The sequence below is a fragment of the Phallusia mammillata genome, chromosome 4, assembly GCF_965637545.1.
Source record: "Phallusia mammillata chromosome 4, kaPhaMamm4.hap1.1, whole genome shotgun sequence".
Lineage (NCBI taxonomy): Eukaryota > Metazoa > Chordata > Ascidiacea > Phlebobranchia > Ascidiidae > Phallusia > Phallusia mammillata.
This window is the reverse complement of record NC_137255.1, coordinates 1,379,783-1,392,525: the sequence shown is the minus strand read 5'-3', so window position 1 is coordinate 1,392,525 and position 12,743 is coordinate 1,379,783. Positions and strand designations below refer to the sequence as shown.

At 37.1% G+C, this 12,743-nt stretch overlaps 1 protein-coding gene across 3 annotated transcripts; it reads left to right on the top strand.

Annotated features, from left to right (window-relative positions):
* Positions 1-1,932: 1,932 nt before the first annotated feature.
* On the top strand, positions 1,933-12,481 carry LOC145222136 (AP-3 complex subunit delta-1-like). Of its 3 annotated transcripts, none has more exons than XM_080088179.1 (13): positions 1,933-2,229; positions 3,179-3,217; positions 3,799-3,861; positions 4,473-4,549; positions 4,999-5,137; positions 5,726-5,842; positions 5,954-6,021; positions 6,737-6,923; positions 8,547-8,722; positions 9,548-9,787; positions 10,265-10,389; positions 10,466-10,548; positions 11,481-12,481. In XM_080088179.1, the coding sequence occupies exons 1-13, from the start codon at positions 2,212-2,214 to the stop codon at positions 11,568-11,570; spliced, it is 1,422 nt and encodes a 473-aa protein (XP_079944305.1). In that variant the 5' UTR covers positions 1,933-2,211; the 3' UTR covers positions 11,571-12,481. The 3 variants fall into 3 exon arrangements, with proteins under 3 accessions (XP_079944305.1, XP_079944304.1, XP_079944306.1); XM_080088178.1 differs by having other exon boundaries at positions 3,799-3,891; XM_080088180.1 differs by lacking the exon at positions 1,933-2,229 and having other exon boundaries at positions 2,264-3,311; positions 3,799-3,891.
* The last annotated feature ends 262 nt before the right edge of the window (positions 12,482-12,743 follow it).

Here is a 12,743-nt window from a genome sequence, read left to right as displayed (position 1 = left end):
GGACATGTTTTGTTATCCAGGGATGAGAATCTAAGTTCAGTTGAAGTTTACGACCCCACTGAGGATTCTTGGACACATTTGTTCGACTTGGAAAAACCTGTTCATCACCACACAGTCGTAGCTTTGTAAACCACAGTGGATGAAAATGGACATCAACAAACATCAATGAAATGTTAAAGCAGAGTCGGCAAAATGCACTAAAAAACAAAACAAAAAACCGACCGTTGTAACGCTTTTGCGTGGCAACAGAAATGCCAGCAAACTTAGCTTTGTAAAACCAGCGTGACAGCGCCGCCAACCGGCACAACCTTTCGCAGAGTCGTAATTCAAAATTTATTTCCTAAACCCGAAAATAGTAGCACGATCCCTCAAATTTAATCAAACCATAATAGGACACTAGACTACATGATTACTTTTGGTTGTGATTGTTGTTCAACATTCTATAAACCAGTAAGTTTCCAACCAGGGGGTTTGCTGATGTCTTTTGCTTCGTGGTCTTTAACTCTAATATACTCATAGAAGGCTGTTGCTACCAAAAAGTTGCTAAGCATTGCCGTATACAGTTTTTTGTCTCGCAGAATGGTTTTAACTCAGTGGCGTATATGTGCAGCCATGCCTGAATAAAATTAAAATAACGTGCATTTTGCGTGAGATAAGCGGTAGTTCAATTTTATATCACTGGTGTTGCTAAACCACAAATGGTTTTGTTCCGAGCAATGTTTTCTTTTGACTTCTCCACTGTTATAACATTCTGTGCTCATGCATTTTTGTGCAACTCAACGGTTCCCAAACAGGGGTTTTGTAACAATTTCGCCAGGTTGCCTAGCTTATTAAAGTCTTTCCACAATCACATTTGATGTCCAGTCGTGTGGTTTTGTGCTTTTATTCCATCACTTATTGCAATCCAGACTTGAGTATTGATTTAATTTTGCGCACAATCCGTGAATTTGATTTATGCCTAGTGGCGTATGTGATAACTGACATACATTATTTGTAGACAAATATTGTTGTGGGTATACTTCAGCAGAGTTAATTAACTAGGTACCTTACGCTTTCGTTTTAAAAAGTATCAATTTATGACGTGTTCTGTGCTCGAAAGTGTTGGCAAAACAAGTCCAAGCATTTGTATGCCCTTTGTATGTTTGTATAGTTGAAAACGCGTAACCGTACGAACAAGCACGCGCATTATTGTATGTTTGGGTAGTCGTTTTATGTATTTTGTTTTGCTTTGACCTTGAATATTTACGAAACTGCGACTTTTTAAAACACGCTTTTGTACCACGTGTGTAAATGGTTGAGTATTAGTGGAATTACGGCACAATTGTGACCAAATGTGCCTGAATATGGTGCCCAAATGTAACCTTTATCATGAAGAAATCAACCCGTTTTTAAACATTGTTTCGCGCATTGTGACGTCATTGGTGTTTCATCGATTGTTGTGACGTCATCGACGGAAAATAATTGTAGTTTGAAAAGAGTTTGGAAAAAGGTTTGGAAAGTGTCCGTAATATTTGCTATGGATTTGTGCTCCTGCTTCATAATATTTGTTCCTACTTATGTTTGCTGCCGTCAACAAAATTTTATTTAACTCCTGACGTTTAAAAACAGAAGCCTTTTCGTTTTGTCAAAACGTCAACCGCAAATCAAACGATTTCTCCCAACTTAACTTTCGGGCCTAATTCGGTTCGTTGAGCTTGTACTTATGGTTTTTGGCCAAACTTAGAACTCTGAAAACAGACTGCAATAATCATCAGGAGTAAAACGGCAATTATTGCGAATTTGTTGGTAGTTTACCGAATTTTATATTGGATTGAAGCCTTTCAGTTTCGTATTGAGGTAATTTTTCCGGGTTTTAACCATAGCAGAGTGAGACAAACGTAGTGTGACGATAAACATGTTTTATTCCCACGTTTTCCTTTATTTTGGCGCTACCTTTAAGTGTGCAGCCACTCGTGACGGTGCTTGATTTTCTGGTCATTCTATTATATTGGTGATGGCGAGAGGTGGACGAAGAAATTGTGTGTGTAGAACACATGTGGAAGTTTCAACAAACGGTTTTTATCATCAGTGCAAGTTGTAAACCGAGCTAGCCTAGAACCTGGTTTATGTGAGGACTTTAAAAAAGGCGAATGCAAGGTGTGTGGAGGGACACCACAAACAGCAACTGGCAATTTTACGAATGCTAGAGAGAACATTAGAGTCTAGCCAAATATGCTGGATACTGTTTGGGTTTGTTTTACTTTTGAGTGGAATAATTAAAGTATTTATTGATTAAACATCTCACCTAACGACAAGCAAAATAGATTCCAAGAAATCTACAAAAACCGATCTCTATGTTTCGCGATTGTCACGCATGATTGGTCAGGCGTGTTTGGGTTTGGTTTTGATTTGTAAAAAATGTTGTTGATGAAAACATCCTAATTTCTAGTTGTTTTAGGCCCAAATCCGGTAGTTTAAAAGGTTAGATGCATTCTAGTATTTAAAACTACCAAAACTTTGTTGGCAACGCATTTAAAATTGTTGAAACAAAATGGTCACAAGCTATCAATATGTTGTAGAACTGTAAACACATACACACTTACCTAAAGTAATGTTGGAAAAGGGCTCCTCTTAAATACGCAATCCACGCAATCTACTTATAAAACGTATGCAACTTTTAAAAATGTTGACGGTTAGGGCTTTAGGGTCTGGGTGAGGGTTTATAATAAAATTAACACTATAATTTAGTTTTAGATGTCCAGTTTGGGCTTAATATTCTCATATGTGTTGAGAGTGGTACTAAACATTGTATGGTACCGCATGTTAACACTTGTTGAGAAAATTAGACCTGAAAGGCATCTGAAATTAAATTATAAAGTTATTTGTATCACAAACCCTGGCCCTGACCCTAATACCCCTAACCGTCAACATCTTAGTTTGTTTTTGTTAGTACATTGCGTATAGATTGCGTAGATTGCATATTTTAGAGTGGCCTGTTGGAAAATGCGAAATTGTATCAATAGGAAGTCACCCTTGGAGTTTACTTATTTGGAGTTTGATAGAGTTGCACTTGGTAGATTTTAAACCATTCATTTCAGCATTTAACATTTTTAGGGTTTAAAAGAAAACTATTACTTTGGTAAATTTTGTCTGTTAAGAAATGTTCGATGTGCTTGACTGACTTTCGTGGATTATTTAGGAAATGGAGCATGTGACAAGTTGGCAACCTAAAATACAGGTTAATGACAGCGATGACGTGGAAAAAATTGCCCCACCGTGAAAAGTTAACTCATTGCCTTCGGTGGGAGTAACTATGTCATAATCATGCTGAGGTAATTTGGTTTGCCTGGTAAGAGAGCACTGACTCCCAAGTGTACAAATAATAATGTTTGTTAACTTAAAAACCCTGCAGAAAACAGGCACCCAAGGAAACAAAGTTGGGACATTGAGTTTTTGCAGCACAAAAGTTGTATCTTTTAGCATTTACTTACCACATTTTTTGAGTTTGTCTGGGGTTAGGAAATGACTCAAACATCATGTGTTTTTGGCATTACTTCACTGTTTTTGTAATATTAGCAGACAATCTATGCCTTTAATGCAGCACTGTCATTAAGGTGTTATAGCACCTTCTATATTTAGCCCAAGCCTTGCCACATGGGAATGCTTACTAACCAGCTGGTTCGTTATTATGCCTTTAATAGGCCCGGCATACTTTGAGTTTTATATGAGTGTCGGTGCTGCAGAGGCAAACTTTCTAGTTATTTCACTGGTTTTGTTTCATATGTTTTCTATAATTTATTTCATTTGATTTATGAGCAGCAGGGAGGCAAGAAAGGGAAGAAGAGACAAGTTGTTGATAAAGATGATGATCCTGTCCATAAGGTTGAGATCACACAAGATGAGATGCCAGAAGTAATCACAAAACTGTTCTGTTTTTTATTCGTTCACTAAATCTGTTTGGCAAATTTATAAGCCAAAGTACATAATTTTTTAGTTGCCCATGGTATTTATTTGATTGTAGGCAACAGCTTTTACAGTTTTTTATTCTACCATTTGTGTGCCTTCCAAGCGAGAGCTACTTATATTTTAATGTCATGCCAGTACCTTACTACGAAGTTAACAAGTTCAGCATACGAGACAGGCAAAGGTGCTTGTGATTCGACTTTTGACGAATTCACCGCTGAGCCTGTGTAGCTTAGTTGGTAGAGCGGGAGTCCTAGAAAAACTCCCAAGATTTTTTTAGCCTAGGCTTTGTCACATGGTGAATGCTTGGTGACTGGCTGATTTGGTACATCAGCTTCAATGGGCCTGGCGTACTGTGATCATTCCAATACCATAATGCATTTTGATTTAATTTGCAATCAAAATTAGCTTTCCACTAAAGTTAACAAATGTTTTGCTGGGCACAGTCATTTTCATGACAAAGAATACATTACCATGTGCATTTTGGTATGGATGGAGTTCTTACATTATCACTTTGTCTTTTCATTCAGGGAGCAGTTAAAACAGACTCAGAAGATGAGACAGCTGCTACGGATCCATACAAAGCATTGGATATGGATTTAGACTCGTAAGTGCTCCTTCTCAAATGACATGTTACAATCAAACTGAATTGGTGTGTAACAATGTGCTTTAGGTATTTTGTATTATGCTGGGGTCAGCAAACTTTTTGCGCAGCGGGCAAGATAATCACTAGTCTTTGCGCTTGTCTGTGATGTAACAAACCACTTTTGGATCATATCTATGCGTTGTTATCCTCTGAGACCTAAAATCCACTTAGGTTTTGCGCAAGCTGTAATGCATATTACATTACCAAATGTTGCTTACATTTTTTTAAACCTAAAATATGTTTGCGGGCCGGACTAAATGACACTGAGGGATCTGGCCGCAGGCCGAAGTTTGGTGTAAATGTTTGTTTTTGTGTAGTTTTGTTCCCGAATTTTTGACAGTTATAGATTGCAGCGCTATTGCACTGCATGTTTCTGTGTCAAATATAGAAATGTTATGTATTTTGTACAGACCACTCACAGCTGCTGAAGTTCTTCCAGTTCCTAAGCATCGGCAAGTTTTAGAAAAACTAAAAGTTGCCGAATCTGAAGATGCAGCTCCTTTTGTTAAGGAGAAACGGAAACACAAAAAGAAGGAAAAGAAACACAAGGTGAGGATGTGTTAGCCTATTAATAGTCAAATACCGGTCACGTCTAAAACTGCAGGCCCGCTTGACCCAGCACTTGGCCTGCCTCATGCAATTGACAATTTTTCCTTGCGAGAGACGCGACAAGCACTGGATATAGTGGGCCCGCAGTTTTTCCCTGCGAGTGATGGGCCAAGCAATGGATATAGTGGGCCCGCAGTTTTCATACTTGCTAGAAGCGGGCCCGCAGTTTTTTCTATTGCATGAGGCAGGCCAAGTGCTGGGCCAAGTGGGCCCGCAGTTTTAGATGTGACCCGTCAAATACTGCTGCACACAAAAGTCTAAAGACCTTTTTAATTCCAGTCTAAGTAAAGTTAACTTGACATAAGACTAAAAAAACATTTTTGTTCCAAGTACATTATTGCTGTGACAAGTAAATTTGCAATTTATGCTGTGCAACTGGCTACAGGAACTTTTTATAAGTAATGAGGCAAATTAGGCGTTTACATGTCTATTTCAAATTAATAGTTACCTAAATGGTAGTTTATAATGGTGGTTTTTTAAGCCAAGTGATACATGTACATTTTAACTCTGTTTCTTTGTTTTTATCAGAAGAAATCACGGAAACACACAGAGAATCTTCTTGCTGAGGACGAACCCCAACTTGTTAATGGTGACGACGTTCCATCAGAAGCGTTGAAACCCATGAAACAAAACAATGAGGAAAAAGTAAGTTTTTGTTTTTACACTGGTGTTGCCTTGTCTGTTGGTAACAATCTACCATTTCGTTTCAGTTGATTAAGGCATAAACCTGAACTGATTGAGCAAATTTTTGTTTAGGGGGATGATCTGAGTTTCTGGCTTTCAAATGCTGATATGACGCAGAAGGAACAAGCTCCAGTAAATGGGTGAGTTGCAGATAATGTAGTAGCAGAGGTGCAATTGGGTTAAAACATAGTTTGTTTTTAAGTCTATAGTACATAATACTGGACATCATAGGGCTAAGTGGGTGGTGGCAAGGTCTGATGGTCAGTGTGGATTTTAACAAAACCATTTGATGTCAAACCTATTCAAAACTACCCAAAGCCCAAACATAAAATGTAGACATATACCTTTTTGTTACTTTCAAACTCTCAGTTGATATAGAACATAACAGCCTATTTTAAAGACAAAATCTCTACTGTCACAGAAGTAATTTAAAGTGAACCCTGTTGACATTTTTAAACTTGGTGACTGTGTATCTGCTGCACATAGCAACACAGTATGGTAAAACTTAGCAACAAGTTACATTAATTTGCAGCTTGTCTCTTTAGTTTTGGTTCTGTTCGGTGTATTTTCAACTTCTATTTAACCAGCTTCATGCAAACAACCATAAAAGTGTCAGTGCACACTGTTTCGACCTATAAGATCCCATCAGTGCAGTTAGTGACAAGACATTGGCCGTATTGTCTAGTGTAGCCATCCAATGGCACTCCAGTTTGCTGGGAGTAACAGGGTAAAAAACCCATGCCTCGCCTATTCTGTGCGATGTCACAACTGGACATACAGCACAACATATACCTTTTTTACTTTCAAGTGTCAGAAATGTTGCGTAAAAAACAAAAATTTGTGCCATTGTTTCAGGGATGTTGGTGATGCAGAGGAAGATGCCACAATTGATGAGGAACCAGTTGTTGTTGAAAAGAAGAAAAAGCACAAAAAGAAAAAGGAAGGGAAGAAGCACAAGAAACACTCGAGGAAAGAGCAGGAGCAGGAGGAGGATGAGAATGAGAATGGAGGAGCAATCAACAATGGACAGGTGGAGGAATTGGTAAATACTACCTTGTATTAAGAAAATATTATAAGTTTTGCAACATCACTTGTATCAATCTTTGTATGGTTTGGTTACTTGGCAAAACTTTTGCAGACACGTCTGCTTAATTGCATACCAGTTAACTCCATTGTAAAACCTGAAATCACAAAAGTTGTTGGTTAATATGATACTCCATTTAATTGGATAAAAAGCTGGGCAGGTTCATTTGGTGTTGCCCTTTTTGTGCCATAATTATGGGTCCCCTTCCCTGAAGGGGAGACATATTGCTTTTGTTTATTTTTTTTTATTTTTATCCGTCTAACGCGGATTTGTTCCCACATTTTGGTCAAAAAAGAATGGTTCCAACTTTTTCAAATTTACACACATTATAGATATTGGTCTAAAGATGGTCCATGTGAATTTTGACCCCGTTTGATCCTTCGGTTCACCCACAGCCCCCAAAAACTTAAAATTTTTGATGATGATTTGTTCCTATGTTTTGGTCAAGAAAGAATTGTTCAAACTTTTTTAAATTTACTCACATTATAGATATTGGTTTAAAGATGATCCATATGAATTTTGACCCCGTTTGATCCCTTGGTTCACCCACAGCCCCCCTAAAACGTAATTTTTTTAAAACGGCTATACTTGCAGCGTATTTTAAAGTATTTTGTAACTTGAAGTTGTATATATCCATTTTTACCCCTTTACCCCCAAATATTTGTTTGTTATTAATGAGGTCAGAAATACAAGACTTTTGGCAAATTTGTGCTCGCTCAGTGTACACCTGACGCAATGGGAGTGATTGACGATAGTGGCGCATGGAAAAAATACCTCTGCTTCACGCATGAACGCAGTCGTCACTTGACCATTTTCTCTCTGGTTGGAATTAAGATGTCACGATGTTAGTTATATTGCGCTGTAAACGTTAATGTAGGTCAACTTATTCATGTTTAGAAACGCAGAGCAACAACGCAGCACGATTTGTTACACCTGTGTAACTTGACCCTCTCAAACTAAAAGCATTAATAAAACTGTTTCAGAACAGGTTTTGGACACAATAGCCCAGCTAAGCAATCGTATGTTGGTATGTAGAAACTTAACGGCTATTTGGAATAAAAAATGTTGAAACTTTGTTAAAAGTTTAAATAGTCGGACGCATCAACGCGCAACACTCTTCCAGTTTAACAATGATTGTGCCCGATTTTTACTGTTAGCAAATCGTATGTGCACATGTGTGGGGACCCATTAGATGATGCTTGCAGAAACAATTGTGTTATAAAGTGCCAGGAGAAAGATAGGGACCTAATGAAATGTAGGTGCCAAATATATATCCATTATATATGTAGTAAATGCTATATGTGATACGTCGTCAAATACGATGTAGTATATATAAACTGGCATTATATAGGAAAACCACTATTCTAGTTGGACATTGTAAATTCTTTGTTGTCTTACTGCAGGGTTTGGCAACCCCCGGCATGCAGGCCTAATGGTTGCCAAGCAGTGGCTTACTGCATGTTGCTCATTTAGAAAACCCTCTTTCATGTGCTGTACCTGGCGTTTTCAAGCAGTTTTGCGCCTCTGCTTACCAATGTTTAGCCAGGTATAAAACAAGAATCCATATTTACTGCTTTTCAGCTTCAACTTCAGAGTTACAAACTTCTTGCTGAGAACAAACAACTTCGAGTTGATTTCGAGACTCGAGCTTCTCACATGGAGGAACGGAAGTTTGTTGTCTCGTGTGTTTTTACAAATCTCACCGACAAACACATCAAAGGAATTGAATTCAACGTACTCGACACATTAAACACAAAGTAAGTTAAATGTCCTCGATAGATTGCTATTAATCTTTTGATAAAGCAACTCCATTAAAATTGTTTCTGTAACTTTTTATTTGGGCCTTTAAGTACAAAACCAAATAATAGCTTAAAGCAGTGGTTTCCAACCTTTTTTGTTATATTCCTCCCTTCGCCCATTTTCGAAGTATTTATTCCCCCTGAAAAAAATACAACATAAATAATTATAGCAATTTATTTCACATTACAAATCACTACGAAATTTGCTCTTGTTTGCGCTCTAAAAGTAGTTGTGTACGCGGCGCAGTTCGTGACAGTGCACTTAGGCCACCGCTAAAATCTACACAAGACAATGATACGTAACTAAGAATCTAGTTTCATTACATATACTGTTTACTAACTGTAATCTGTTCAGTTTTTAAGCAACTAAGCAACAGCCAGACTGTCAAAAAAACAAAAATGTTAAAACAATGGACTTCGTTACGACAATAATCGATTCATTTAAGTGCCTGAAACGTAGCATGTGGCCGTATATACAAGTGGACCTTATAATTAGGGATGCCCATTTCAGAATCCTTTACAACCTGTTTCAAATGAGAACTGCATACAAATTATGATGTACATCAATGTATACACAAAAATATTCTGAAACATTTCTAATGTAATTTTTTTTTATAGTTTTTTTGAAATACCTCCCTTTCCTCCCCGGTTAGAAACCACTGGCTTAAAGTTTTTTTGTTTAATTCCCATTAAGAACTTGGGCTTTTTTTGTCGAATTAGTGACAAATGTGTTTGTACAATGATAATCAGTACACACAGCTTTAACACTGTTCCAATTTTCAGATTAGTTCGTGATTCGTCCAAAAACAGCCATGATGCTGTTCCAATACCATTTTCCCTCCCCCCGCTGTCACGCAACGAGTGTCAACTCCAGATGACAGCTGCCAGTGTCACGATGCCACAGCGGATGCGTGGCACGGTGACATATATGCTGGCAGAGAAGGATGGCACAAGTCAGGAAAAAATTGATTTCAAACTTCACATTCCATGCTCAGCTTATCTTGTCACTAAACCTTGTTCCAGGTAACTTGATTGCCAGCTTTGTGTGTAATACAGTGGTTCCCAACCTTTCTGCTCTGTGACCCCTTGATAACATTTGCCAAGTTGTGGTGGCCCCCCCAGCAAGAGGTCCATGGTCTAAATCTCCTTGAGAACCACTACCTTACATGACCCCAGTCAAATGGTCCGGTGACCCCTGTTGGGGTCGCGACCCAAATCTTTGAAACTGCTGTGTTATTAGGATTTTTACCCCAATGTTTAACAGCATAAAGAAGTTGCACCAAGCCCAGTTTATGTTTCATAGTTTTAGCCCAGAATTATTTGGTGTTTTATATCTTTTCCAGTCAATTACAGTTCACCAACAAAGATTTACTGTTACATGGTATTAACTTGCTATCATACAGTGAAAATCCTTTCCAGAAATGTACTAGAAGCACTAAAAGACCCCAATAATAGATTTTGTTCTAAACATTTGGTAACCGCCACATCTTTTCTTCACAGCTCGAACTTCACAAAACTTCTTTCATCTGGTGACATCACAGATAAATCATCATTACGCATCACTGCACCAGACCTTAAGTTCAACCAAGCGTTACAAAAACTTTGTTTCTTTTTAAAATTTTGTGGTAAATATTACACACTGTATGTTGATTTAACTTTTAATAAATTTGTGACCCATGGTTTTGTATTGTGACATCACAGTTGTGGAACAAGTAGGAGACAGTGCATCATTGTACACATCATCTATCCAACGACATCACATTTGCCTTCTTGTGAAAGTTGTGGTAAGTTTCTGGAAATTTTTGAACTGTTTATGACAGTGGTTCTTAACCTTTTTGGTGTGGTTTCCCACTAAAGTCAACCACCAACTTCGAATTTCCCACCTGTTTTTTATTTTTGTGCCCTACATTAACAAAAAAATTAATCTTTCAATGAAATAATTTTGTAAAGCGATTTGATCTGTAACCCCAAAGGTATTCTGCAATCTTTAAAAAAATTTAAATTAAATTTAAAAAATTAAAAAAAAAATTTAAATAGTGGTCCTGTGAGAGATTAAAGTTTTTGGAATATTGGAGAGTCTCCTTTGCTTGCAATAGTCATTTATTGCATCACAAACAACAAAGGAAAGGCTTTCATTCGCACACAATAGCAAAGTCATTTGATACTTCTGGTCTTGTCTGTGATGTAACAAACGGCCTTTGGACTTGTATCTGTCTTGTAAGCCTTGCTGAAATTAGTCTTGCATGTTGTTGCGAAAAAATGTTAGGAAAGTAACTTTCAACGATTAATTTAAAGCCGGATTCGACCATCGGGCCCGAGTTTGGTTACCTGATTTACATAATTTCTCTCTGAAAACATTTAATTTCCCACTAGTGAAAAATTTCCCATTGGTTAAGAACCACTGGTTTATGATGAGACAAACTCCCTTAGCGAATAACACAGTTCATATTGATACAAGCTGTTATGTTCAATTGTGTTTGGATAATTACAAAAGTATGAATACAAAATTGTTAATTTTGATCAACACTTAAATGATTAAATACTTGGACATATGTGGGGTATTATGTTTTGATAATTTTTCAATGTGACAAACATGAGTTATCAAAAGCTATTGTTATGTTTTCATATTTTTCAATTCTCTCAACATCATCTGCAAAACTACCAGCTTATTTTACCGGTATTATTACCAATAAAATCTAAACTCCAATTTTTTTAGCCCAATGGTTTGTCAGTTGACGGCAAAAGTGACAATGCAACGCTTTTATCGAACATCATGGACCAAGTTAAGGATGTCATCAGTGCATGATGTCATACTGCACAATATTGATATCAACCTCTGCTTGTGGTCGGTGGTGGTAATCTGCAGTCAAACAGCTAAAGTTTTTGTAGTTCTGTGTCAGTTGGTATCACTATGGACATGAAAAGTTTTAATGTCTGTTTCTACTGAAGGATGGTGGAATTATGACATCATTAGGAAGTTTATGACATCATCATCATGTTGCTTGTGACATCATCATGTTAGCATGCTGTGCAATAAGGTACTCTACCTGCCAGTTGTGTAGAAAATATACATCATATATACGACTTGTAGTTGCACTAAAATATTAGGCTTGAAATAGCAATGCTATGTTCGGTGTAGAAAATAGGTATTGACAAATTTACAGTTTCCCCTGACAAAAGTATGACTTACAATAAACTAATACATTTATGCATGTTAATCTTATGTGGTATGTTGTAATTGTTATGTTACTGTAGTAATTATGGCATAAAGATCTTTTGCTCAAGCAATGGTTGTGTATCAACAACAGTTGTTTGTTGCCACTACTAAAACAAAATGTTTTGTAACCGACTGAAATAAAAAACAGATACCTATTTAATAGCAATCAGCTTATCATAAAGACTTGCTTTCTCATGGCTTCATTTGCTGCAATAAAAGTTTCCTTTTACTATATAGTTGCCATTCACTATTTTGGTGTTGTACTTTAAATGCTATGCTAGTTGAATTTCTGGTGCTTTTGGATGCCACCGTTTCACGTAGTTGCGTTTGTCACACACATATATACTTGGTGTATGAATGTTTGTTAGGTTTATGCTGTAGGACGTTTGTCGTATTTATTATTGTCATTGCATCATAATACTCTGTACAGAAAGCGAACATTTTTATGTTGCAATATGTAACAAAACGTGAGAATGAAATACAAACCTCGCATTTAAAAACTACATTTCTACAAAAGATCTGACATCAAGCAAGGCCTACAAGATATATTTACAAATGTGACAATAGAAATCATTAGTTTCATCTACTGCATTTGTTTAGTTATGCATAGAACATGGAACAGCACTTGAAGTTGTATATGCTACAACAGCAAAAAGGTAAAAGTTGATGGGACAACGTCACAACTGACTTCTTGTCATAAAATTAGATACATTCTGTATACATTCTATTGTACCATCTGGGGCATAAAAAAGTACAAAACAT